At 42.8% G+C, this 24,831-nt stretch overlaps 1 protein-coding gene across 6 annotated transcripts; it reads right to left on the reverse strand.

Annotated features, from left to right (window-relative positions):
- Positions 1 to 77: 77 nt before the first annotated feature.
- EIF4EBP2 (eukaryotic translation initiation factor 4E binding protein 2) lies at positions 78 to 23,514 on the reverse strand. 6 transcript variants are annotated; one of them, XR_014253326.1, is made up of 5 exons: positions 23,042 to 23,323; positions 8,436 to 8,621; positions 6,772 to 6,846; positions 3,851 to 3,892; positions 461 to 3,398 (listed from the first exon to the last, which is right to left on the reverse strand). XR_014253326.1 is itself a non-coding variant. In XM_082424630.1 (4 exons), exons 1-3 carry the CDS (start codon positions 23,184 to 23,186, stop codon positions 6,815 to 6,817), a joined length of 363 nt encoding a protein of 120 aa, XP_082280756.1. In that variant the 5' UTR covers positions 23,187 to 23,323; the 3' UTR covers positions 78 to 424; positions 6,772 to 6,814. The 6 variants fall into 6 exon arrangements, 4 of the variants coding, with proteins under 4 accessions (XP_082280756.1, XP_082280757.1, XP_082280755.1 ...); XM_082424630.1 differs by lacking the exons at positions 461 to 3,398; positions 3,851 to 3,892 and adding an exon at positions 78 to 424; XR_014253327.1 differs by having other exon boundaries at positions 3,851 to 6,846.
- Positions 23,515 to 24,831: the final 1,317 nt, after the last annotated feature.

The raw sequence follows: 24,831 nt of genomic DNA on the forward strand, positions 1-24,831 counted from the left end.
AGGGTTCTTGAAAGGACAGAATTCTTGCTCTCAATACTAATATGTGAGCCTCACTGGATTAATAATAGCAAGGAATGTGATGCTCACGCAGCAGAGTCTAGTTTATTTTCAGACATCAGATATGATGGATTTCTAACACGTGCTCCTGAGGGGCAGAGGCAGCCCTCGTCAGGAAAGCTGTTGCCTGGGCTTCCTCCAGGCTGGTACCTAAAGAAGGGCCTTCTTGGGTGCATCCAGCCCCAGCATGTACGTGTTCACCTCCAAGCTCCTTCGGGAAGGGACACATCACCTCCTGGCACATACAGGGCCAGATGGACAAAGTGCTCCGTAAATGTTGAGAGGAACTGACACATGAAGTGGCCAACTGCCTTTGCCCATCTTCCTCACCAGGCAAGATGCCCAAAATGTATCAACAGGATTTCACCTGAAATTTAAAAAAAAGAAAAATTAAAACACCAAGTTGATACTCAAGATCTTTATTGATTCAAGTGTAACAGCAACCGTTGGTGAGAATTTAACTTTTCCCCTAATTTCCAAACCCTTGCTGGTTTGGAAGGACAGTTAGAAAAACAAGAAACAAAAACCTGATCACGGAGTCACACAGGACTGCCTCAGGACTGCGTGGTGCCCTCTGTTCTCCATCCACGACAGTGCAATGCACAGGCCGGGTAAGGGGATACCCACATTAAGGGAGACGAAGGGAAGACCAAGGAAAGCACTGGCAGTCTCCGTTTTTCCATTCAGAATGGATGGAACTGGGCCACTGGTTGCACAAAGACAGGGAAGAACATTTTTTTTTTTTTAATATATAAAACATTTTAAAGATGCTTAAAATGGACACCCGAAAAATGTGAGTGTCCTCTGGGCTCTCCAAGACACCCTCTTTAAGGTTCACCCCTGGGTAGCAGAGGGTCTCCTCACCCAGGTGGAAAGAGATGGGCTCCATCTCCAGGCGAAGGAAAGGCACTGGCTCACAGCCCTCAGTGACTGGAACAGACACCAGGAGCAGGGTGCCTCACCACACAGCTCACCCCTCATCTCTCGTGTTACTCCCCCACTCTCCTGGTTTCAAGTAAAAACAACCCTTGGCCTGGGCTTGGGTCTTTTGTTTTGTTTTGTTTTAAAGATTAAGATGGAGAGGAAGGGGGTACATTGGGGCAAGAATGGATATTCTGTGCTAGATTCATGCAATCTCAGGTGTTCAGGAATTTTGGGTTTAAGCACCGGCAAGAGCTCCCTTTGGAAATTTCAATGTGGCCAAATGATTATCAAGCACTGCAGCATCTCTCTGCCAGCCTCCAACTCTTAGAAAGGTGGCAGAGTGAGAGTTTAAATACCCCAGGAATGTGTTTCATCTCAGTACTATTTTCCATTTGGGATCCAGACAGTATGGTCTGCCAGGGCTGCAGGCAGAGGAAGCAAAGAGAAACCATAGATCATCTGAACAGGGACTTGAAAGACTTCTCCTAAATCTAAACTTTGCCAAAAGGTGTCAACTTCCAGGACCAGCCCAGAGAAAGAAACGTAAATTCCAGAGGGTGGGAAAGGTGACATGAATGATTGTATCAACCATCCTTAATCTTCAATCAGAAATGTCTGTGAGCAAGCCTCAGGGAAACGCCAATACTCAACTGGAAAAACATGACTGGAACAGGAAATGCCCCTGGGGTATAAGCATTCTAAAGAATTGTGACCCAACTGCCTCAAGATCTGATGTCATCTTTTATTAAAAGCTGGGACAGAGGTAAAGAACGTGGTGGTGGTGGGGATAGTAATGTGTGGTAACTATGCCCCCTTCAAAGTCCAGACAGAAATTGCCCTCCCAAGGAAACAACTTCTTTAAAGCAAATACTACCCCCTCCTAGATGTCATGGGCAGGTAAGAGATTGGGTTTCGCAGATTAATAAATAGCTCCCCTTATCATGTAGTCCAGAAACATGATAAGGGAAAGTTTTGACCCAGAGAGAAAAGCACCGGGCCTCCCGTCTGGAGGGGAATGTAAAGGGCTGCGGGCCCAGGCTTCAAGCAGCCAAGATATGTGATACCCCTAAGGTCTGACAGACCCAAAGAGCTGGTAACCCAAACAGCAAAAATAAAAGACCACCTATTTTGACTCCACTTCAAAATCAGATGGAAAAAAATTCATTTGAAGGTGCTTTAAAGATGAGTTCCTTAATTCTGGAAGAAGTACCTTTTTTTTTTTTATAGCTGCCTCAGCAGCAATGCTTTTTTATTCAAGTATACTCTAAAGCAAGCAGGTCTATAGATAAGAAAATGCTGGGAAGAGTTGGAGCATAAATCCAAACAAGAATTTGCATCCTTAAGATGTCTGAAATCTCTAAAAACTTGGCACGGGTGCCAGAAACACATAGCAGACATTCACTAAACACGTGTTGAACTGACAAGCTTCATCTAAGTTTTTCTTCAGGGTGAAGACAGCATTGGTTCTCTTTAAGAACCCGTTTCCATCAGGAAGCCCAGGATGAGGTGGGCACGCAGAGTTAACCTGCAGTGGATTTAAAGAACAATAAAGCACAGACAGACATTTCTAATTCCCAGACGGTCCCTACTTATTGAGAAGTGGCTTCTTGAGTGAGAGACCTGGCCCAAGGCTGCTTCAGCTGGTGTGGTTTGTGAGAGCAGGTGCCAAGCATCGACTCTGGTGGGGACCTGGCTTCTGGATGCTCTCAGCTATGTCACCCTGAATCGGAACGGTTAGCTTTCCTCAGCCCCGTAACCCAAAATGTAATTCAAGTTTGCTCCCTTTGCTTAACAACCCTGACTCCAATTAAGTCCATCTGAGTGGCTCAACTAGAAGGATCCAATTCCCTTTGTCAATTCCTGGCTAAAGGAGAGAGCGAGCAAGCAGTATTGAGTCTTAGATACCAAGCCAAGGACTTACAAAGAAGCAACCTTGGGCTGCTGGTAGTATACACCAGGCAAATGTATAGATACATTCTCCTGGGAATTGCCATTTCTTGCCTCCCCTCTTAAAACTGGCAGTAGCCATGGGGAGAGAATCCGTTTTTCATCTGTTTGTCGATGCACGTCTTAAGAGAACTGTTTTCAGTAACAACACCTCTCTCAGTATATCATCTACTTTAAACCTACCCCCTCTTGTTGACCTGGTTTCATCCTCTATTGGGGGTGAGGTGGTTTTAAAGTATACCCAAAATTCTTTGATACCGCTCCATGCAGTAGGTGGGGTGTAACTCCCCTCCCCTTGAGTGTAGGCTGGCTTAGTGGCTTGCTTCTAAGGAACGGAATACGAAGGCGTGATGACGTGTGCTTTCGGAGACTGTCATAAAAGGCACTGCAGATTCCTCCTTGCCCTCTTTCTCTGGGATCACTTGCTCAGGGGGAGCCAGCTGCCATGCTGTGAGGACACTCATGCTGCCCTAAAAAGAGATCCACATAGGAAGACACTGAGGCATTTTGCCAACAGCCACAAAGAAAGCTCAGAAGTGGATTCTCAAGCCCCAGGTGACTGCAGACCCCGCTGACATCTTGCCTGCAACTTCCTATGACCCTGTGCCAGACCCATCATGTGAAGCTGCTTCCCAGGTCCTAACCACAGAAACTGACAGATAATGTTCGCTCTTTTAAGATGTTAAGTTTGGGGGTAATGTGTTAAACAGCAATAGATAACTAACGCAGATGGAAGGACAAAACTCTTGGCTTGGAAGCCTAATAGCTAGAAGCCAGCTTCTCTACACTGTGGTCTTGAGAACACAATAGCTATTTCAACAGAATATGAGGAAGTGGTGAACTCAATGCACCACACTACGAAGGAGGTAGAATCATGACAATGCATGTCTCCTGCTGGAATTTGGACAAGGTCATTTCTCACCGACATGGATTGTCCCCAGAAGTACAGAAACATGGTTTTCTCCTAAGAAGAAAAGTACAAATAATAAGATTTTAAGAACCGCCTCACTCAAATGCTACCCTAAGGGGGTTCCCTTTCCAGGAAAGAGCCCAGAGAGATTATTCATTTAGGGCTTCAACTGTGAGATTCCTTCCAAACATACAGGAGTAAACCACCTACTGGATTCTGGCTTGCCCTGAAAATGATTCTATGAGGCATGGCACAAAGGTGTCATCTGTTGGAAGTTCATCTATTGCCTTGTGAAATTATCTTTGAAATGCTGATTTATGGAGGCCACAGTATCTCTAGTAGCAGTGGCCTCCAGGAAGGAATTGCACCAAGCAGATGGAGGTCGTTATAGAGATGGCTAAAGGATTGGGCGGCTGCTATATTATACAGCTGACACTCCCAAGAAATACTAGAAATATGGCCTCTGATTAGAGGGCCACATGCAGCAGTTCCTCAAGATAGCAAAAAAGGGGAACATGGCATCTTAAGACTACTCAAGCTGGCATGTTTTAAATTCATTCCCCGTCTCTCAGTGAGGAAGCCGAGTTTTCATGTGCAGCAGTAAAGAGCAAAAAAGGGCGCGTGCTTCTGCTGACAGCCCGACTACTCGCTGTAGTGGAGTCAGACTCCAGAGGATGCCCAGGCCGGGCCCTGAGGAGGATGAAAGCGTCACTCCCAAAGAATCAAGCTCCCAGGGGACAATGAGGTCCTGAGCAAGCTTCTCATGCAAATTACCAATGCACCTTAAGTTGTTCCAAGAATATGTAAAGTGAAATTTGGAGTTTAATTAAAATCAGAACAGAGATACATTAAAAAGCAAACAAAAAATACTTTTCCATTCATCAATTGTTGAGACTGAAAGCATCTCCAAAACTCTGGAGACCCAGCTTATTCCTGAGAGACATCAACCATCACAAAAGGTTTCACTTTTTGAACTCTTCACATTTTGTAGCAGAAAACAGAACAAAGTTCCTCAGACATCCTTCCTTCTTTCTGTCTAAAATGTATTCGCAAACAGGGTCTTTTCATAGTTCAAAAGAAAAACAGCTTTCTATCTTAGCCAACTGGCCTGTTAACTCTCACCCTGGGATCTGATCTCTTAATAAGAGGGTTCAGGGCACCAAATCCAACCAGAAATTCCCAGGACACCAGTGGCTATTTTACTTGTCTTTCTATGAGGGGAGTCACTCTCCCAGGATTACTGTGCCAGTCAATAGTCAGGACCATGGGATGGGGAATGAAGCAGCAAAGGGTAAGGGAAAAGAATGAGGTTTCCATGAACAACCCAGGGAAGGCAGAATGGTCCAGTTTCACAATCCACCCACTACAAACTCCAAACATGCACACCCAAAACTAGAGCGAGAAGGAAAGAGCTCGTAAGGGACTAGGGAAGACAAGGGATGGTGACATGGAACAGCAGACTCGCCTACGGACAATTCTCACCTTCCTAACACCGGAAGATGTGTAATTAAAAAGTTGCTGTTCAAAACTGTACTGAAAACATCTAAAAATAGGTCTGTACTCATCTTAAAAATAAAAGGTCACTCCTCAGTTAAGAGGAGTGACAGATATTATCAGATACCAACACTTGAGGTATCCTGGATGTACACTTGAAAAATGGCCTGGCAGAGATAAGGGAGGGAAGGAAGGAAGGCGGGAGGGAGGGAGGGAAAGATAGGGAAATTCAGAGTACCATGGGAAAGGTAAGAAAAGTGGAAGGAACGCATCTTTAAGCCCATGCTTCTCTATCTCAGCAGCCAAACAAAGCAGGTCCACAAAGGAAAAAAGTTTAGTTCTTTTCTAAGAGCATTCTGAAAGTCAACTTCAAACTCAAAAATCACAGACAACAAATATCACAATGCTCACTGGACTGAAAAACAATGACTACTGAGCCTGGGTACTCAAACAGTTCAATGTCTTCCGAGGTCATTCCTGGGTATCATCCTGCAGAGGACTATTGGGTTGGCCAAAAAGTTCGTTCTGGTTTTTCTGTAACATCTTACGGAAAAACCAGAACGAACTTTTTGATCAACCCAATACATCGGGCCTTATCCAAAGAGCCTCTGTCCTGTCGTAGGGACCTGCTCCAGGAGCAGGAGAAATCACGTGGATAGCTCAGAGTACAAAAGGACTGCAAGCAACAAGATGCAAGCAGGGAGGGATGGGAGAAGGGGAGGAAAGAACAGCTGGTGACCAAAGACCCCCTTCTGATGTAGAGTTAAGAAATGTTTGCACAATTGTGATAAGTAAACGAATGGGAAGATGCACTATAATACTAAAGACAGAAGACATTCCTCCCAGAGGAAGGAGGGGAAGTGGACCTCAAAACAGTGCCCCAGGGTAATGCTACCAGAGATGTACAAACAGCGTTCTGTCCCCAAGGATAAACACCTCAAGGTAAAAGAGAAAGCAGCTCTCTTCCTGTTTACCATTTCCCTCCAATGGTTTTCAAGACCCCAAACCCAGACTTTTGCAGCAGTGAAACATGAGCAAGACAGGGAGGAGAGACAGAGGGTAAGCACAGGAATGATGCTGAACCTATCAAACCTCCATATCACTTCCCCAGACTTCCCAGCCAGCCAACTATTGGTAGGCTGGTATTTGATTTGGGATTTAAAAAAAAATGGGGGGAAGGGGGAACCAGAGGTTAACTGTTTTCCTCTGTGGGCTGCTTAGTTCTACGGAAGTATGCCAAGGGCCTTCAATCTAACTGTCTAACTGGGAAGGGGAACAGGAAATAGGGAGAAGAAATGGTCAGATGCAGCTCATCTTTGCATCCTTTGGCACCCCGAGAAGGAGCAGGGGAGCAGGAGTAGGAGACTGCAACAGGGATTGCTGGTACTGCCTCTTCTGTCTTTGCCTTGTTGATCCTATTGGCCAAATCAGGTACACACGTGTATCAGTGTTGCTGCTTTTCTTCTGATCCTCGCAGGACAGTCAGATGTCCATCTCAAACTGAGCATCATCTCCTGGTTAGAATGAAGAACAGAAAAAGTTAAGCACGAAGAGAAAAAGCAAAACAGTTTTAACTATCATTCCCTTTGCACAAAGGTCAAAAAGGAATTCAAACTGTCCCATTCTCTGTAGCCTTGAAACAACTATTCTGCTTTGCTTTGGCTAGTCTTTTTAATCTGGGGGAAAAACAAGAGTGGCAGTCAAATCACCCACAGGGAGGAGCAACTGGGGGAAAGGATACAAGTGAAAACTTTCTGAGTGTCCCTTTGTCCAGAGGTTGACCAAACGGGAGCTCCTGGGGAGCACCTGGCCATCTATCAAGTCAGCACATTCTTCTGGAGGCTCTGAACTTTGGCCCTGCTCTGAATCGACACTTTGTCCATTAAAAACTCATTTGGAATTTGAGGAGGCAGAATGCTGGCTCGTGTAAAAGGGTCATGGAGTGCAATCCAAGGTGTACTTCAGGAGCTGGCCATTTCCACAGACACAGAGAGGACTCATTAATAAACGTGTGTGTGTGAGTATGGGGGAGTACTTACTGAAATATTACAGGCAGTCCTGGAAAACGGGGTGAAAAACCATACTGCTTTTCCCTACACCAGGGGTCCCCAACCCCCGCCCCCGGCCACGGACTGGTACTGTGGGCGAGTGAGAGAAGCTTCATCTCTATTTACAGCTGCTCCCCATCGCTTACATTACCGCCTGAGCTCCACCTCCTGTCAGATCAGCTGCAGCATTAGATTCTCACAGGAGTGTGAACCCTACTGTGAACTGCGCATGTGAGGGATTCTAGGTTGCGAGCTCCTTATGAGAATCTAATGTCTGATGATCTGAGGTGGAGCTGAGGCGGTGATGCTACTAGCACTGGGGAGCGGCTGCAGATACAGATTATCATTAGCAGAGAGGTCTGACTGCACAGAGACCATAATAAATCAACTGCTTGCAGATGCATATCAAAACCCTATCAGTGAGTGGCAAGTGAAAACAAGCTCAGGGCTCCCACTGATTCTGCATTATGATTGAGTTGTATAATTATTTCATTACATATTACAGTGTAATAATAATAGAAATAAAGTGCACGATAAATGTAATGCACTTGAATCATCCCAAAACCATCCCCCCATCCCCCCAGTCCATGGAAAAATCATCTTCCACAAAACTGGTCCCTGGTGCCAAAAAGGCTGGGGACCGCTGCCCTATACCACAAAAATGACGTTCTTCTTATAAGAAGCAAGGTCTGTTTCCTGAGGGTGATGGAAATGGGAACTATTAAATTGTTTTGTTTCTCTGTGTGTGTGTTATCCCTAGTCCAACAAAGCCCAGGTTTAAGAGGTCCTCTTTGGGATTTACCAGTCCCTGATTTTGGATTCTTCCTCACCCCCCAACCCACACCTAGAGTAGATTTGGTTATGGTTTAGAAGTCAGGGTTTTCAGAACAATTCAATAATTCAATAAGCCTTGGTGAGGGGAGTGGGGGGAACCTTAGAGACATATGACTGAATACCAGTTATAACTGAAGCATCAACATTTTTTCAACCCACAGCAGACTGACATTCGAATCCCAGGGCTACCCTCTTGGTCCCTAATACCAGCATTCTCTTACCAACTGCATGCTTCCTGTCATGATTGTTCAAGTTGTTCAAATTGTTTACTTCTATTTTGGAGTCTTCAATTAAGGTGCTGGGGCTGGTGACTCCTGGGATATTGGGCAGATGGCAGGGCGGGGTCTGAGCCATGGGAGAGTTGCGACGATCCAACAGAAACTTTCGATCATAAATGATTCGAGTTCCTGGAAAACAGGGTTTAAAGAAGACAGAGTTTTGTATCCTGTTTCAAATATAATTTTAGGACAAGGAAAGTAGAAATTTACCTTCACTTTCCTTGCTTTGAAAAATAAGAACTTAGCAACAATTCAAAAAGGCAGGACTTCCCTGGTGGCGCACTGGTTACGCATCTGCCTGCCAATGCAGGGGACACAGGTTAGAGCCCTGGTCCAGGAAGATCCCACATGCCGCGGAGCAACTAAGCCCGTGCGCCACAACTACTGAGCCTGTGAGCCACAACTGCTGAGCCTACATGCTGCTACCGAAGCCCGCTTACTCTAGGACCCGTGTGCCACAACTACTGAGCCCACGTGCCACTACTGAAGCCCGCACACCTAGAGCCCGTGCTCTGCAACAAGAGAAGCCACTGCAAATGAGAAGCGCAAGCACCACAACGAAGAGTAGCCCCCGCTCGCCGCAACTAGAGAAAAGCCCGCATGCAGCCACGAAGACCCAATGCAGCCGAAGAAAACAAACAAACAAACAAAAACAAACAAAAAGGTAGCTGAAATTATGAGGAATGAATCATTCTGGAGAGCAGAAAACTTAGTTCAATTTTCAAAAAATGAATAATTTGAACTATTTTGGATGGAAATTTTTCTAATACAGATTTCAAAACTTTTTACCACCTTAAACAGAAAACCAACCCTTTCTTGATGAATCTGGTTGATTATTATGAAACTCATTTATTATACTACGTTGTGACCTAGGAAATCTCAGGGCCTATTCAGTTGGTGCTCTGTATTTTCCTTATACTGAATAGGATTCAGATAGCCACGTTGTGCTTATGGCCCTCCCCACCATGGTTTCCTTGTCTCCTCCCTCACTGTTTGGCTAAGAACCATCTTTTTTCCATGTCTTAGTTTGGTTGCCCTAACCAAATACCACATTTTGGGTGTCTTACACAGAAATGTATTTCCTTACAGTTCTTTCTCATTGTGTCCTCCCACGGGGGAGAGGGGAGCAAGCTCTCTGGTGTCTCTTTTGGGACACTAATTCTATTGTGAGAGCCCCATCCTCAGGACTTCATCTAAACCTAATTACCTCCCAAGGCCCTATCTCTATATATCATCACATTGTGGGGGTCAGTGCTTCAATATATGAATGGGGGGGGAGCACAATTCAGTCTACAGTACACCCTTTACACCCATTCTAACTTGATACATCTAATCTGTTGGGTTTGGAAATTGGTGATCTGCTTATTTTAACACTATGTAAAGTAAGAGCAAGTAGGCTGGGAAGGAGCCTGACGGTTTTCCAATGAACAAAGGGAAGCAGCTTTAGTGGATGGATTTTGTTGTGTCACCCCCCACTTTTGTCCATGGCTAGGTTTCAGAAGGGTGAGATTTCACTGTGAGATGTTCTTACTAATATTCATGTTGCAAGTCAGAACAAGATTATTCTCACTTCTGTAGTACACTAAGCTTGGAAACTCTGAGGTGAGGTGGTGAAAAAACAGCACAGGATAAAAGCAAGCTTTCTATTTCTAAATTATATATTAGCAACAACATAAACATTAAAGAATTATAATTGAACCAAGTAGGAAATAAGTAGTAGAAATTCTACCTAAATGTGTCAGATATAAGAGAAACTTTGAAGAACTCCTGCGACTTTGCAGAGGCAATAAAATACATTTTTTTACTTCTTTGGGATATAGTTCATGTACAATTCATTCAAAGTGTGTAATTCAATAGTTTTTAGTATATTCATAGAATTGTGCAATCATCACCACAATCTTTTTTTTCTTGGCTGCGCCATGAGGCTTTCAGGATCTTAGTTCCCCGACCAGGAATTGAACCTGGGCCACAGCAGTTAAAGCGCCGGGTCCTAACCACTGGACCCCCAGGGAATTCCCACCACAAACTATTTTAGAACACTGTCATCATCCCCAAGATAACCCATATACATTTAGGAGTCCCTCCCCACGTTCTGCCAACCTCTCCAGCCTAGGCAACCACTGATCTCTTTTCTGTCTCTATAGATTTGCCTATTCTAGACATTTCATAAAATATAATCATGCAATATGTGTCTGTTTATGACTATTTCTTTCACTTGCAGGTTTTTAAGATTCATTCATGTTTAGCATTTATCAGTACAGCTGACCCTTGAACAATGCAAGTTAGAACTGTTTTTCAACAGGAAGTACTGCAGTACTATACAGTCAGTGTTGGTTGAATCCATGGAGGCAGAGGGCCAACTACAGGTTACACTTGGATTAACCCCCACGTTGTTCAAGGATCAACTGTACTTAATTTCTTTGTATTGCCAAATAATATTCCATTGTATGTATAAATCACATTTTATCAATTAACCAGTTGATGGACATCTAGGTTGTTTCCACTTTGAATAATGCTGCTATAAACATTCCCTGGTGGTGCAGCGGTTAAGAATCCGCCTGCCAATGCAGGGGACACGGGTTCAAGCCCTGGTCGGGGAAGACCCCACATGCCGCGGAGCAATTAAGCCCGTGCGCCACAACTACTGACCCACGCACCTAGAGCCTGTGCTCCACAACGAGAAGCCACCGCAATGAGAAGCCCGTGCACCGCAATGAAGAGTAGCCCCCGCTCTCCGCAACTAGAGAAAGCCCGCGCGCAGCAATGAAGACCCAATGCAGCCAAAAATTAATTAATTAATTTTTAAAAATCAATTAGCCGTAATTGTGAGGATTTATTTCTGGACTTCCACTGATCTATGTGTATCCTTATGGCAGTAATACACTGTCTTGATTTGTAACAACTTTTGAAATCAGGAAGTGTGAGTCTTCTAACTTTTTCTTTTTCAAGATTGCTTGGGCTACTTTAGGTCTCTTAAAGTTCCATATATGAATTTTAGAGTCAGCCTGTCAACTTCTGCAAAGAAGCCAGCTGGGATTTTGATGGGGATTGTGCTGAATATATAGATAAATATGGGGAGTAGTGCCATCTTAACAATATTAAGTCTTCCGATCTATGAACATGGAATGTCTATTTATATAGGTCTTCTTTCTTTCAACAATGTTATCTAGTTTCCACAGTATATGTTTTGTGCTTTTTTCATTAAATTTATACCTATGTATTTTATTATTTTTATGCTATTATAAATGGAATTATTTTCTTTATTTCATTTTTGGTTTATTGAAAGTATATAGAAACACAATTGGCTTTTGTATGCCAATCTCATTTCTTTCAGCCTTACTAAACTCACTTATTAGTTTTAATAGTTTAGTGGATTTTTAAGATACATTTGGTTTCAAATGCACACAAAGTAAACAATTCAGAAGAGAAGACACCCTGAAGAACTAGGACCTTAACTGATGCTGTTAATGTTCTTAAATATGGCCACGGAAAATATGGGTACAAAACCAGAGTATTTTAAGTGTTTGAATTTTAGATCACTGCAAGCTGAAAAAATTAACTGTAGCAGATATATAGCAAAAAAAGGGAATCAACATGTGACTAAGGATTCTGTGATGTAATTGAAAAGCATTTGACATACAAAAAAACAAAATTATTAAAAGAAAAACATAAAGACCTGACTATGAATAAAATGACAGGGGAAAAAACCCTTTATATTTCCTTTTTAGGGTATTGTGTTTACTGTGAAATTATATGAATTCCAAGACAATTAAAAACCTAATATTCAGGGTCTCTTATACATGTGCATAGACACATTTTCTGAAGCAAGAACTTCCAATAATTCAAATTTCAACTGCCAGCCACATTTATGTCAGCCCAATTCAACGTCAACCAATGCATCCACAACTAACTAGAGAAAAGTTAACCATAAATTCTTAAAGAAGGTTTAAAAAATCCATAGCTTGCGTATAACACAATATTAAAATGGAGCATGATTTTAATAAATTGATGGAGTGTTAAAAAAAAGAATCTATTTGACATTGACAGTGGAAACTTTTTCTTTCCAGTGAGTGTTCCATTTCCTTTTCAATGAAAATCATCATACTCCTTGGTTTTATATTGAAAAGTTACAAAATTCATAGTATCATATATGCTATTTATTGATTTTCAATGTTTACAATTAAACCATAATAAAAGTGAATTATCATAGTTAAGGAAGAGTATGTAAATATTACAGACCTTGATATTGTAGAAAATAATGGAAAGGCAGACCTACTAGGGAAGTAGAGGCAGGACAGGTAGATAGTATAATCTCATATGGTGGAGTTAAAACTATCAGATTGAAACACAAGAGGTTTAACTATAGTATTTAGAGTTTTAAAGGTAACTACCCAGAAGAACCAAAAACGATAAAACAATCTACAAAAATTGGTAAATGGAGAGAGGGAAAATGAGAGGTATAGAAAGTAATGAAAGCATATAGTGTCCTATATGCCTCATTTTCATAATAGGGAATCAACAGTATCATCCAATGTTAAGAAATCAAGAAATTGTGGTATACATATATTATTTACAGTAACAGTAGTGTAACCAATAAAATCACTATAAACAGAAACTGTTAAAAGCAGCAGTCTCTTGGCATTTTTGCATTTTATGTGCTTCTGTTCAATTTTTCTTTTTCTATTTTGTTTTTAAAACTTGCATATATTACTTTAGTCTTCATGTTTGGATTTCAAAACAAATAGGAATCTTTAGATCTAGGTTAACATTAGATATCTATAAACGTTCTTCATCCCTTGGTGACGACTTTTTCAGATAAATCTAATACCCTGACCCAGCACTTTCTAAATGCTGACATTACTAGGAAAACATGAGAGTAAAACTCAGTCCCTTTGATGGAGAACAGAGAGGAGGAAAAAAAAGCTTCTATCTTTTGATCTAAAAACTAGTGATTTTCAAATGGCAGGGAACACAAGAGGGTGAATGAATAAGGCCCAAAATTATGCTTGTGAAGATGGTTAGTTAGTACAGAAACAAGGTCATTCAAGCCTAAGGGCCTCTTTCAAGACCAAGTAGCTTAGTTTAAATGATAATTAATCCATATATTAAGCTATATACACCCAAGAAATTGTATGACCTGAAATAAAACCACCTAGACAAAGTCCGCTGTAACCTGGTTAACTGACAGGGTAGTAGTTACTATACTTTTGCAGGGTCCTGACCATAAAACTGTTTAACTAAGGCTGCTTCCAGAACTAGAATTAAGCATCCACTCATGCAAATAGACAGTTCAGAAAAAAGAAACAATAAGTAACTTGCCCAAATTGAATAGCTTGCATAGCTGGTGACAAAACCCTCCAAGAAGGCTGAGATGAACCTACACCCTCCTAACAACATCCTAGACAAGAAGGGAGAGTGTAGGGTCAAATAGGGCTTCCCTCAGGGGACTTTAGCCATCAAAGAGGAAAATCTTTCTCAGAAAAGCGTTAGTGGACTTCCCGCTTACAATCCTTAGGCCAGAACTGAGTCAGATGCCTGCCAGCCCAGACACTGGGGAAGCCATAGAGTAGTCAGGGTGCATCTTCTGGGGCTTGGCACACTACCACTTTAAAAAAATGAGGGAATCTGGGGTAGCATGGAAAAAGAGTGAACGGCTGTTGGGCTGGAAACCAATAGAGTCGGTCATGTCACGTCTGTATTTAATATTTACCTAAATTTAAATCCTCATCTTCCATAGTAGGAAACTGTTAATATCTAAAACTGAGAAATAGCATTAAATCATGTTATTCAGAAATCCAGAGGCAAACGCTAGAAGAAATGGCTGAAAGAGTTTAAAATGGTTTCTCTGGGGAGTGGAACTGGAGATGAGATGGGGCATGAGAATGTTGCTTTCTGTTATTAGCCTAATACTATATGACTTTTAAACTTTACTTTCATAGTTATAAAAAATAAATGCAAAAGAAGAGGGTGATTGCATGAATACTGAAGGCATTTTGCTAAGTCAAACAAGTCAGTCACAAAAGACAAATATTTTATGACCCCACGAATATGAGGTACCTGGACTAGTCAGATTCATAGAGACAGAACATAGAACGATGGCTGCCAGTGGCTGGAGGTGGGCAGGTAATGGGGAGTTATTGTTTAATGGGTATGAAGTTTCAGTTTGGGAAGATGAAAAAAGTCTTAGAGATGGATGGTGGTGATGGCTGCGCAACAATGTGAATGTACTTAATGCCATGGAACAGTACCTTAAAAATGGTTGAAATGGTCAATTTTATGTTATGTATATTTTACAATAAGACATATATATGATTTCAGACTTCTAGCTTCCAGAAATGTAACAGAATAAATTTGTTGTTTAAAGAAGCCCCCACCACCAATTTTTTTTTTAAGACCAAGAGAAAGTGTTAAAAAAAAAAAAAGCAAAGCCCATTATAAGGAATCGGGGGGAAAAAATGACTCAAAAAGTATTTGCAAATATAAATACATACGTAACAGACCGACACTAAAGCCATGAGGAAGAAGGTATCCTTCAAATCTAGAAATTAAAACAACAACAACAACAAAGCACTTGGCAAGTAACTTTAGCATTCCAGTAGAAATTCCTGACATTCTCCATCTATGCCTCATGTAAGGGCCCACCAAGAGATCAGAAACAGATACAAGATGAACAAGCAGCAAGTGTTTCCAATACACTCAGAAAGGTAGTTTGTCGCTTTCCCTCTTTCCTCCCAAGCCCCTGTCTCCCCCAGTAATAAAAAGGGAAAATAAGAAGTTAAAATACAGAAAGGACTTACAAAAACAGTGGTTTTCTTTGCTTTTTACTATTCCAGCTTAAGAGGGGTGATTAACAAGGTCTGTGTTTGATTGACTGTGTTAGAGAACATTCTTGAATGAACTACAGTTTTAAACATCTGTTCTTCATGGAGGCTCTGGATGAAAGGACAGACTTCTAAAAGCTCTATGCCAGATAACCCAGAAGAGGCTAAAAGCTGCCTAACCCAGTATCCTCCAGGGAAGTTGATGGTGGCCAAACCACATTTACTGTGTACAACCATCAAATCCCTAAAGTGCTAATAAAACCAAGAGAGGGACAATTTTTACATCAAAAAAAGGCACAATTGGAGCCGGAGGATACTGTAACTTAGTATGGCTAAATAATTACGGCAAACGGAAGACATCCAAGGTTTGTGAAAAGCCAATCCTTATTGTCCTTTGATTAACTCCAATAAAGATTAACTCCAATAAAGATTTCCAAGATATTAATGTCAAAGGATGGGGTCCCTGCCCAATCACGTAGGACACTGCCATAGTAGAACACACACCTAGGCTGAAAGGGACGTTGATAATGACTATCTTCCTATGCAGAAGGTCCAGTGCTAGAAGAGGCTTTAGACAGCATCTGGCGGAAGCCTGTCATTTTACAGATGGAGAAACTAGCATCCAAAGAAAGATCACACAGTGACACAGGAGCCAGGAGACAAACACAAATAAGCAAGGTACTCTAAGCAAATCTAGCTCTCTTGAGTCTTGGTTGCAAAGTGATCTGAAACAAATGACCTTTTTAGTTAGTACCAGGTCCAAAGTGGTATACAAAACACAAACTAATCTCAAATAAATGCCAACTGATGTTAAGTCTATCAAAATGAAGTACATCAAATATGTCCACGTCTGTTTGAGCTTGCACATCTTGAAATAAATTTTCTCAAGAAATGCCTGGCTCTGATTCCAGGAAAAAGCTGGTTGGATCTGACAGACTGTTGACTGCATCCTGGATCAATTCTTTGGATTAGATTTCACAGATGTTGTGGTTCAGCCTCTGTAATGTTAATAATTAATGAAGGCTCGCTCACTGCTTTGGTATGGGGAAAGCATTCAGATTCAAGCCTGGCTTTCATTCCCACTTCTTGTTTTCCTCAAGTTCACTCCTCTTGGGCACTTAAAAAAAAAATAAAAACAATGCATATATACATATCAATGTCTTCTACTTTTACTCATAGTGAGGAACTCATCAATAAAGTTCATAAGAGGCAAAGAAGCCTACTGGAGATCACTGGTCTAGGTCACTTTTTTTCAGTGCTGCTTCTTCATAATGGTTCTAGGAACTTATCAGACCAGAGAGTGGTTTCATTTCAATGTAAAAGCAGCCCAGCTCTAACATAAACATTCTCTGGTAACGATATGAGCACCTTTCTCAAGCTCAAAGGATTAATTATGACATCTTAAAATGAACCACAAGCCTCTCAAACTTTCTGATAGGTACCTCTTAGAACCTAGAGAGCAATGGTCTATCTTCACCAGTCCTCACTTCTGCTATAAACAGCAGGCCATTTCTAAAAAAATTAAAATTGAATGAGGTATTACACTGATACTAAAACCAGACAAAGATACCACAAGAAAAATACAGATAATATCCCTTATGAATACAGATGCAAAAATTCTCAACCATTAGCAAACTGAATTCAGCAACATATATAAAAAGGATTATATTCCATGACCAAATGGCACTTATCCCATGAATGCAAGGCTGGTTCAACATCTAAAAATAACTAACATAATACATCATAACAATAGAATAAAAAACAAAAATCACATGATCATCCCAATAGATGCAATACATATATATATATATATATATATATATATATATATGCATTTGATAAAACCCAACACCCTTTCATAATAAAAACATTCAACAGACTAGGAATAAAAGGGAACTTCCTGAACCTGATAAAGAGCATCTATGAAAAACGACAGCTACCATCTTACCTAATGATGAAAGACTGGAGGTTTTCCCCTAATACTGAGAACAAGTCAAGGGAATCTGTTGTCACTCTCTTGCCATTTTTGTTCAACACTGTACTAAAGGTTCCAGTTCTAGCCAGGGCAATTAGGCAAGAAAAACAAAACAAAATGGGGCACCTAGATTGATAAGAGAGAAGTAAAACTATCTCTTTGCACAGATGACTGTGATCTTGTATATAGGTAATCCCAAGGAATCTACAAGAATTGAATTGTATTTTCCAGTTAATTGATCCTTGCTTGTTAAGGATTTTACTTTTAAAAACTACTCAATGAAATGAACAGCTTCAGTTGTCGGGGCATTTGTTCTAAGGATCTGAAAGATCATTTATTCAGATATAAACATTCATAGATTTCTGAGCTTCTGGCTTCAAACTGTGGCCTGAGTATCAGGTGAAGAGGTCCTTTAAAAACACATCAGATAGATAGCTGCTGGGTGTTATAACACAGGTTTTAAGGGATCTTTGCAAAACAAAGTTCTGTGATGAACAAATTTGAAAATGGTAGCCTAGGCCTTACCTATTCAATAAGTTGAATGACAGCAAGTTTCAACTGACTTTTGTTCTATTATAAATAGATTAGCAAAAATCTTTTAAACATTAATCTATTCATCGAAAGACTTGGGAGCCAAGAAAAAGTTCTATCCTTCACCAACCAACTACTGTCCTGCTCAGGCTCTCTTCCTCTCCAACCAGATGAACTAGCTTTCCCACATTAACTTTACCTTGTCTGATCTGCAAATCTTTTTTTTCTCATCACAGCCTTTACTTTACTGCTGATTGGCAGTGAAGCATCTCCTACAACATTATTTACTACTGTAGCTATTTGAGTTCCAAAAATTATTTTGGCTGATTCCATATAAAAATAAAAAACCTGACATTCCTTAGTCATTTGTTATGACATGTCCACACACCAAAATATTTTTTTGTCCATACAAATCCATGAAGCCTGAATATTATTCAAGACAATATCGAAAAATTGAAAGGACATGATCTGCAAATCTTTACACTGTCTCCAAACCATGCAAGACCCCTCCCATAAAATCATCTTTAAGACTCCAGTCCTCACAAGGTCTTTGCGGAACAACCCTGGTAGTGCCAATTTACAGACTCGTCACGTTTCACCCTTCCCGTTTTACACAGGCCTCCAGAGAGCAGAAGGGAGTTGTGCACTATCAGCCTGGACGAGCTCTGTCTTCCCTCATCAGGCTGTGACTGACATGGAGCAGGCAGAGGCACTCCCTTCCACACATCGCACTGCTATATGCCTTGCGGCTGAGGGCTGCTGCCTTCCCAGGCTCAGAATTCAGTCCCTCATCAGCAAACATGCACCCAACACAAAACTAAGCTACATCTTCTAGTACATGCTTTGGCAGCTGATGAATATGAGACTACAGCCAAATCTGCTCCGGAATGACAACACATGTTAATTTTTGTTACTCTGAGATAAGTAAATGCCATCTTCCTCAAACACAAGGCAAAGTGACTGGACAACTTTCAATATGTTTTTCACACACTTCTCACATGTAATCATGAAGTCCTTTGGTTAATAACTGAAACGAGAGAGGCAAATAAGTACACTTGCTGGTTCAGAAGTTTTTGGCCTAGAATAAACTCAGCCCAAGGTCACTGAATTAGAAATTTTGTAACAGTGAGAAACTGGCCTTCCTTCCCCATATCTACACAGAGCTCTATTCATTTCTCCCAAGAAAGGAATCAGATTAACACTCAGGACTCCCCCCAAATACTCTTACTTTATTATGGCTCACTCCAAGTGGATTCTTTTCCCTTCTTCCTGTCTTCTCCTTTATCCCCAGACCCTTCTACTGGCCTTCAGTGAACCAATCAATCACAGCAACTCTCCAGCTGGCAGAGAGGAAGCAGAGTATGAACAAGATTTCAGACCATCATAGTTAGTTACCCTCTGGTGCTCTTGTTATGGCAACAGCATACTTTTCCACAGCTGATGAGGATGTTATGCAGGAAAAGAAAGGCTCAAAGAGGTCTCTGTGTTTCTGCTCATTCCCCAGAGCACAACCCTCCCACAGGGAGACAGTGCAGAACTTAAAAAAAATAAGATAACAAAAAGCATCGCCATTAGCTAGCATTCCAGAGGTCGAAGAGTCTTTTTAAATGTTTGTAAACTTCCTTTCCTAGGAAAATACGCATCTTAAGACAACAGAGGAAAAAACTGGACTAGGTATCAGGACACTAAATTTGCGACTACCCACTGACATTAATTAGCTGTATGACACTAACAAGTTACTTAATTTCTCTCAGTTACAGAATGAAAGCATTAGGTTCCTTCCTAATGTCACAAAAGTGAAGGAGACTGCAGTAACTTTACCTTTCACTGAGGCCAGAAACAGCTTCTCAAAGTTAGAACCAAACATCATTCATCCCCATTCCTCCACAGGCAGATAAAACAAAACAAAATAAAATCCAAGGGCATTTTGAATTTACTCAAAAATTTTACTCTTCCTTAATAATGAGAAAATGTACACTTCTAAAAATATGAGAAACAGAAAAGGTTACAGCAAGTGTGTTTTCACCCAACTCTCATTTTCCAAACCACAGGAAGGCAATTTTGAGAAACCTTTTCAAGAGTGAACTGTATCCTCTGTGGGGAGAGATGTTAAGTTCACTGTGTTGTGAATGTCCTTGCCCAGTCTGATCATTTAGGGCATTCAGCACATCAACTGTTATCCTGGAATGCTCTGACATGTGTATGACACTCCAGAAAGTTTCCAGAAGTTTGAGACAGGAAACTCTAATCCCCTTCCTTCCTACTAAATAGATTTTTCAATACAAGCCTTCTATCGCTTTTCTAAATGTTTTCAAGTCTGAAATATATGTTAGCACTCGACTCTTTACAAGTTTTTTTTTTTAGAACTAAAAAGCTTTTCCACCCTTAACCCCCACCAAGATTTTAAGACCATTCAGAGCAAAGACTGCATTTCCTACTTTTGTCTGTAGTCCCCTTTTGTGCAAAGCACTGCACTAGACCCACAAAACTCACTTAAGGTACCTAACCGGATTAATTCAGGTGCCTGGAGGTGACCAAATAACAACCCTGGTTCAGGGAAGGAAAATTACATGAGAGGAGAGAGGGAAATGTAACAAAAGAGATGAACAAACCATCAGAAAATTGGAAATTTTCCAAAGTGGGGGGAAACTAAATCAGTAAGTACTGAAAATCTAGGCGGCACTGAGGTAATTGCTATAAAATAGTGATTAAATCCAATCACAACAGTGCTGTATCTTATAAACACATTACGTAAGTCTTTGTGTTAAAAAGTTAAAGATGACAATGTGCTCTACCAATAAATATTGGTTCAATATAATAGATGAGCTAAGATGACAAGTTTTAAATCAGAAATTAAAAAGTGTAGAAACTGGGACCTCCCCGGTGGCGCAGTGGTTAAGAATCCGCCTGCAAATGCAGGGGACATGGGTTCGAGCCCTGGTCCAGGAAGATCCCATATGCTGTGGAGCAACTAAGCCCGTGTCACAACTACTGAGCCTGCGCTCTAGAGCCCACGAGCCACAACTACTGAAGCCCGCGTGCCTAGAGCCTGTGCTCCGCAGCAAGAGAAGCCACCGCAATGAGAAGCCCGCGCACCGCAACGAAAAGTAGCCCCCGCTCACTGCAACTAGAGAAAGCCTGCCCGCAGCAGCAAAGACCCAACACAGCCAATAAATAATTAATTTTTTTAAAAAAGTGTAGAAACTATCTGGAGACAGGGTCAGTGATATTTGAGAAAGCAGTAGTGGCTATGTACACAGGGAGGAAGGATAAATGAATCAGTATTTCTGGCAGAATCTTTCCAAGCACTGTAGGAACTAATCCAGACTATGAGACAGGCTTCTATCTTTAAAGTACACTTAAAGACTATGCCCTTACTTTAAAAGCATGGTAGCCTGGCTGTCTGAAATATGCCAAAAAGGGTGTCCCTGTGACTCTTCCCTCAGGGGAATAATGATTAATATACAGCTAAAAGTTTAGTTCCTTCCTCAAAGAAATAATATCTGAGTGCAGTTGCTACTATGACATAAGTTCTGAACTGCTGGAAGCACAGGCATTACGGAATTCACAAAGAATTCTGGAAGAAGTTATAAATCTCTTTCCATCACCTTGGAAAACAGTATCCATTTCTTAAAAGCTGTCAGTTCAAGTTCAAGACAACCCTATCTGGAGCAGATTCTGATCTGCCAAAATCTTTCACGATTAAAAGGCAAGAAGATTTCAGCATGCTCAGGGTCTGGCCTTGAACAGATCAGGTCAGAAGGGAGGTTTCTCCAATGAGGTAAGCCACCTCACTAGAAACTCCACTGCTCTGCAAAGTTATAACTTCCTTAAGCCCAGTTCTCCACACTTATTGATGAACTTCTCCTGCCTGGGTTATTTAAAAGTCTTACAAGGCAGCCACCCCACCCCTAGAGTGGCCTGGCTGGATTCCTCTGTAGAGCTCTCTCCTAGATTTTTATCCCCTGTTGGCAAGGTCTTCTTACTCTACCGCCTTGCTATTGTGCAACCGATTAAAGGATCGCCCAGGCCTAACTGCAGGGGATTGGTTGTAGTACAACTGGTGAGCCCAGCCCACAAGAACGAAGCTAGCAGTCTTGCAGACTGCAGGGGCTGCCAGCCAAGTCCCAACCCTCTAGCCAGAGGCCGTCACCAAAAGGCAAAGTTACGAAGTTAAAAATGAAGCACCATTCCCTTCATAATGTCCCTCAAGATCGTCCAGTCTCCTCCCTCTGGAGAAAAGCCCAGTGAGGGGAAAGACAACCTTTGAGCTCCCTTTTCCCGTGACCAATTAATTCAACGCTCTTCACCTCTACCCCAGTGTTCTTCCTTGTAAACAGTTTCTGGTCGTACTTTGAAAAGCAGTGTTCAGAAACCCCGCTCTGCACTGCCCCTTCCCCAGGATCAAGCAAGCCCCCCAGCAAGGGTGCCCTGCTTGACAACGCCCTCTTCAATCTACCTCCCAAGGCGGCGCCGCCAAAACTCTACCCTCAAGGCTGCCAGCGCTCCTTTCCCTAGCCTATTACTTGAGCATTATTTTATCACTCCTCCTCCGGCCTGGGGACTCCCCCAACCCGCGGGGCCTGGTCCAGCAAAGTAAACAGTGCTGTCAAAGCAGGATAACACTGGGCGAGGCTTCCAAACTCCGCATTCCAGCCCCCTCCTGGTGTTCTAAAAGCAGCAAAACAAGTCATCGCAGCGTCCCAGGAGCGACTTACTCTCCCCAACTTCCTTTCTACAAAGGCCCGGGAGACAGCTCCAAAATCAAGCGTCAGTGTGCACAACTACACAATATGTAAGAGGCAGAGGTAATGCGGAGTGAGTGCAAGGCCAAATGTAGACGAATTTGCCCCGGAGCAGGAGGAGAGGGGGCAGAAAACTGGGTAGAGTGCGTAAACCTGCCACGAAGCGGGAACAAGGGCTTTTTTTCGCTACAGGAGAGCCACTTCCCAGAGTGGGCACGCACTGAATCGAGCTGCAGGCGAGAGAGAACGCGAAGTTAAGGTTCCCGAAAGCTGTCTCACGGGGGCTTTGGTGGGGCTGCGGCGGAGGGGCTGTGGCGGAACCGGGGTGGCCGGAGCGGCCAGCGTGGACACGCCCTGAGTTAAAGGACCTTGGCGGGAAACTGAGGGGACAACGCGGAGGCTGGCGCGGACGCGCTCGGGAGCCGGCTGCAGCCGCTGCAGGCTCGGGTGAGGGCCGCGCGGGCGGCCGGCGCTCACCTCCCGGCGTGGTGGAAAAGAGCGTCCCCCCGGGCGTGGTGCAATAGTCATGAGGTAGCTGCGCGGCGTCGCTGATGGGCACGGTGCGGGTGGGGATGGCGCGGCTCTGGCTGGGCTGGTGGCCGCTGCCGGCGGACGAGGACATGGCTCTGGGCGCGGGCTCTCGGGCTTTGTCCGGCGGGCGGGCAGGCGGACGGGCGGCGGCGGCGGCGGCTGGGGGCCCGGGCTGCTCCGGCTGCTCCGGCGGGCGGAAGGGCGGGCGGGGCTCGGCGCGCTCCGCTCCCTGCTTGCTCGCTTCCTCTCGCTCCCTCGTCCCGCTCCGCTCCCGCCGCCGCCCTCTCAGCCGCCGCCGCCGCCGCCGCCCGTTCCTCCGGCCTCCGCCAGCAGCCTCAGCAGCAGCAGTAGCAGCAGCAGCAGCGGCAGCAGCGGCGACGACGACGACGACGACCGGAAGCGGGCGAAGGCGGGAGGCAGAAGGAGCTCGGGGTAGCTGGTCGGCCGGATGTGACGTTCCGAGGGGCGGGTGCGGTGCGATGAGGCGGGGCTGCTGATGGGGCGGGGCTTAAGCCCTGAGGGCGGGACGCGAGTCGGGCAGAACCTATGCCAACTGTTTGTGAGCTGCGTGTCGGTGGACACGGAAAACTTGAGTGTTTTTTTTTTAATTGTCAATCAACACTACTTTCCTTGAGCCGACTTCTGTTTCCTATCCATCTAAACAAAAGTGTTATTTTACTTTTAATTGCTCAATATTAAAAATAAGCAATGCATGCATTTATTAAAAAACACAGCAGAAAGGTTTACGATGCCACCTCTCCCAGTTTCCCAATTCCCCTTTCGAGGGTGAACCACTGGGACCAGTGTATTGTGTATTCTTCCAGAGACAGTCCTTACATACAGACATAGTGCAACATATAAACATTAAGAAAATAAAGAAATTAATAGCTGCCCATGTCACATGAGTGAGTATTGTGTTAGAGATAAAAGAAACTGAAGTACAGGGGAAGGTTAAGACCACGAGGTACCCGGAAAATTCAAATCTGTAACACTTTCTTTCCTCTAGGGATTCTCAAACTTTTTGATGTTAAAATTTACATTCTTGAAAAATTATTGAGGATACCAAAGAGCTTTTGTTTGTGTGCATTATATCTGTTGATAATTACTCTATTAGAAATTAAAACAGAATTTTTAAATGTTTATCAATTCATAAAATAATGTCATCCCATGTAAACATAATATTTTATTTTTAAAATTATATTTCCCAAAAAAATTAGTGAAAACTGGGTTTTTTTACATTTTGGCAAACATTTTAATGTATATGTAATAGGAAAGAGCTGCAATCGCACATCTGTTTCTTTTTTTTTTTAAGATTTTTAATATATTTATTTATTTTTGGCTGTGTTGGGTCTTCGTTGCTGGTTGTGGCGAGCGGGGGCTACTCTTCATTGTGGTGCGCAGGCCTCTCATTGTGGTGGCTTTTCTTGTTGCAGAGCATGGGCTCTAGGTGCGCGGGTTTCAGTAGTTGCAGCATGCGGGGTCAGTAGTTGTGGCTCGCAGGCTCTAGAGACCAGGCTCAGTAGTTGTGGCGCACGGGCTTAGTTGCTCTGTGGCATGTGGAATCTTCCTGGTTCAGGGCTCAAACCCATGTCCCCTGAACTGGCAGGCGGATTCTTAACCACTGTGCCACCAGAGAAACCCTCACATTTGTTTCTGCATTCAATCTGTTGTGTTGATTCAAGTATAAGAAGAAAACTGAGATTCACACAGGTATGTAGTTGAAAAAATGGGAAACT

This window comes from Balaenoptera physalus, assembly GCF_965194825.1.
Source record: "Balaenoptera physalus genome assembly, chromosome: 14".
Lineage (NCBI taxonomy): Eukaryota > Metazoa > Chordata > Mammalia > Artiodactyla > Balaenopteridae > Balaenoptera > Balaenoptera physalus.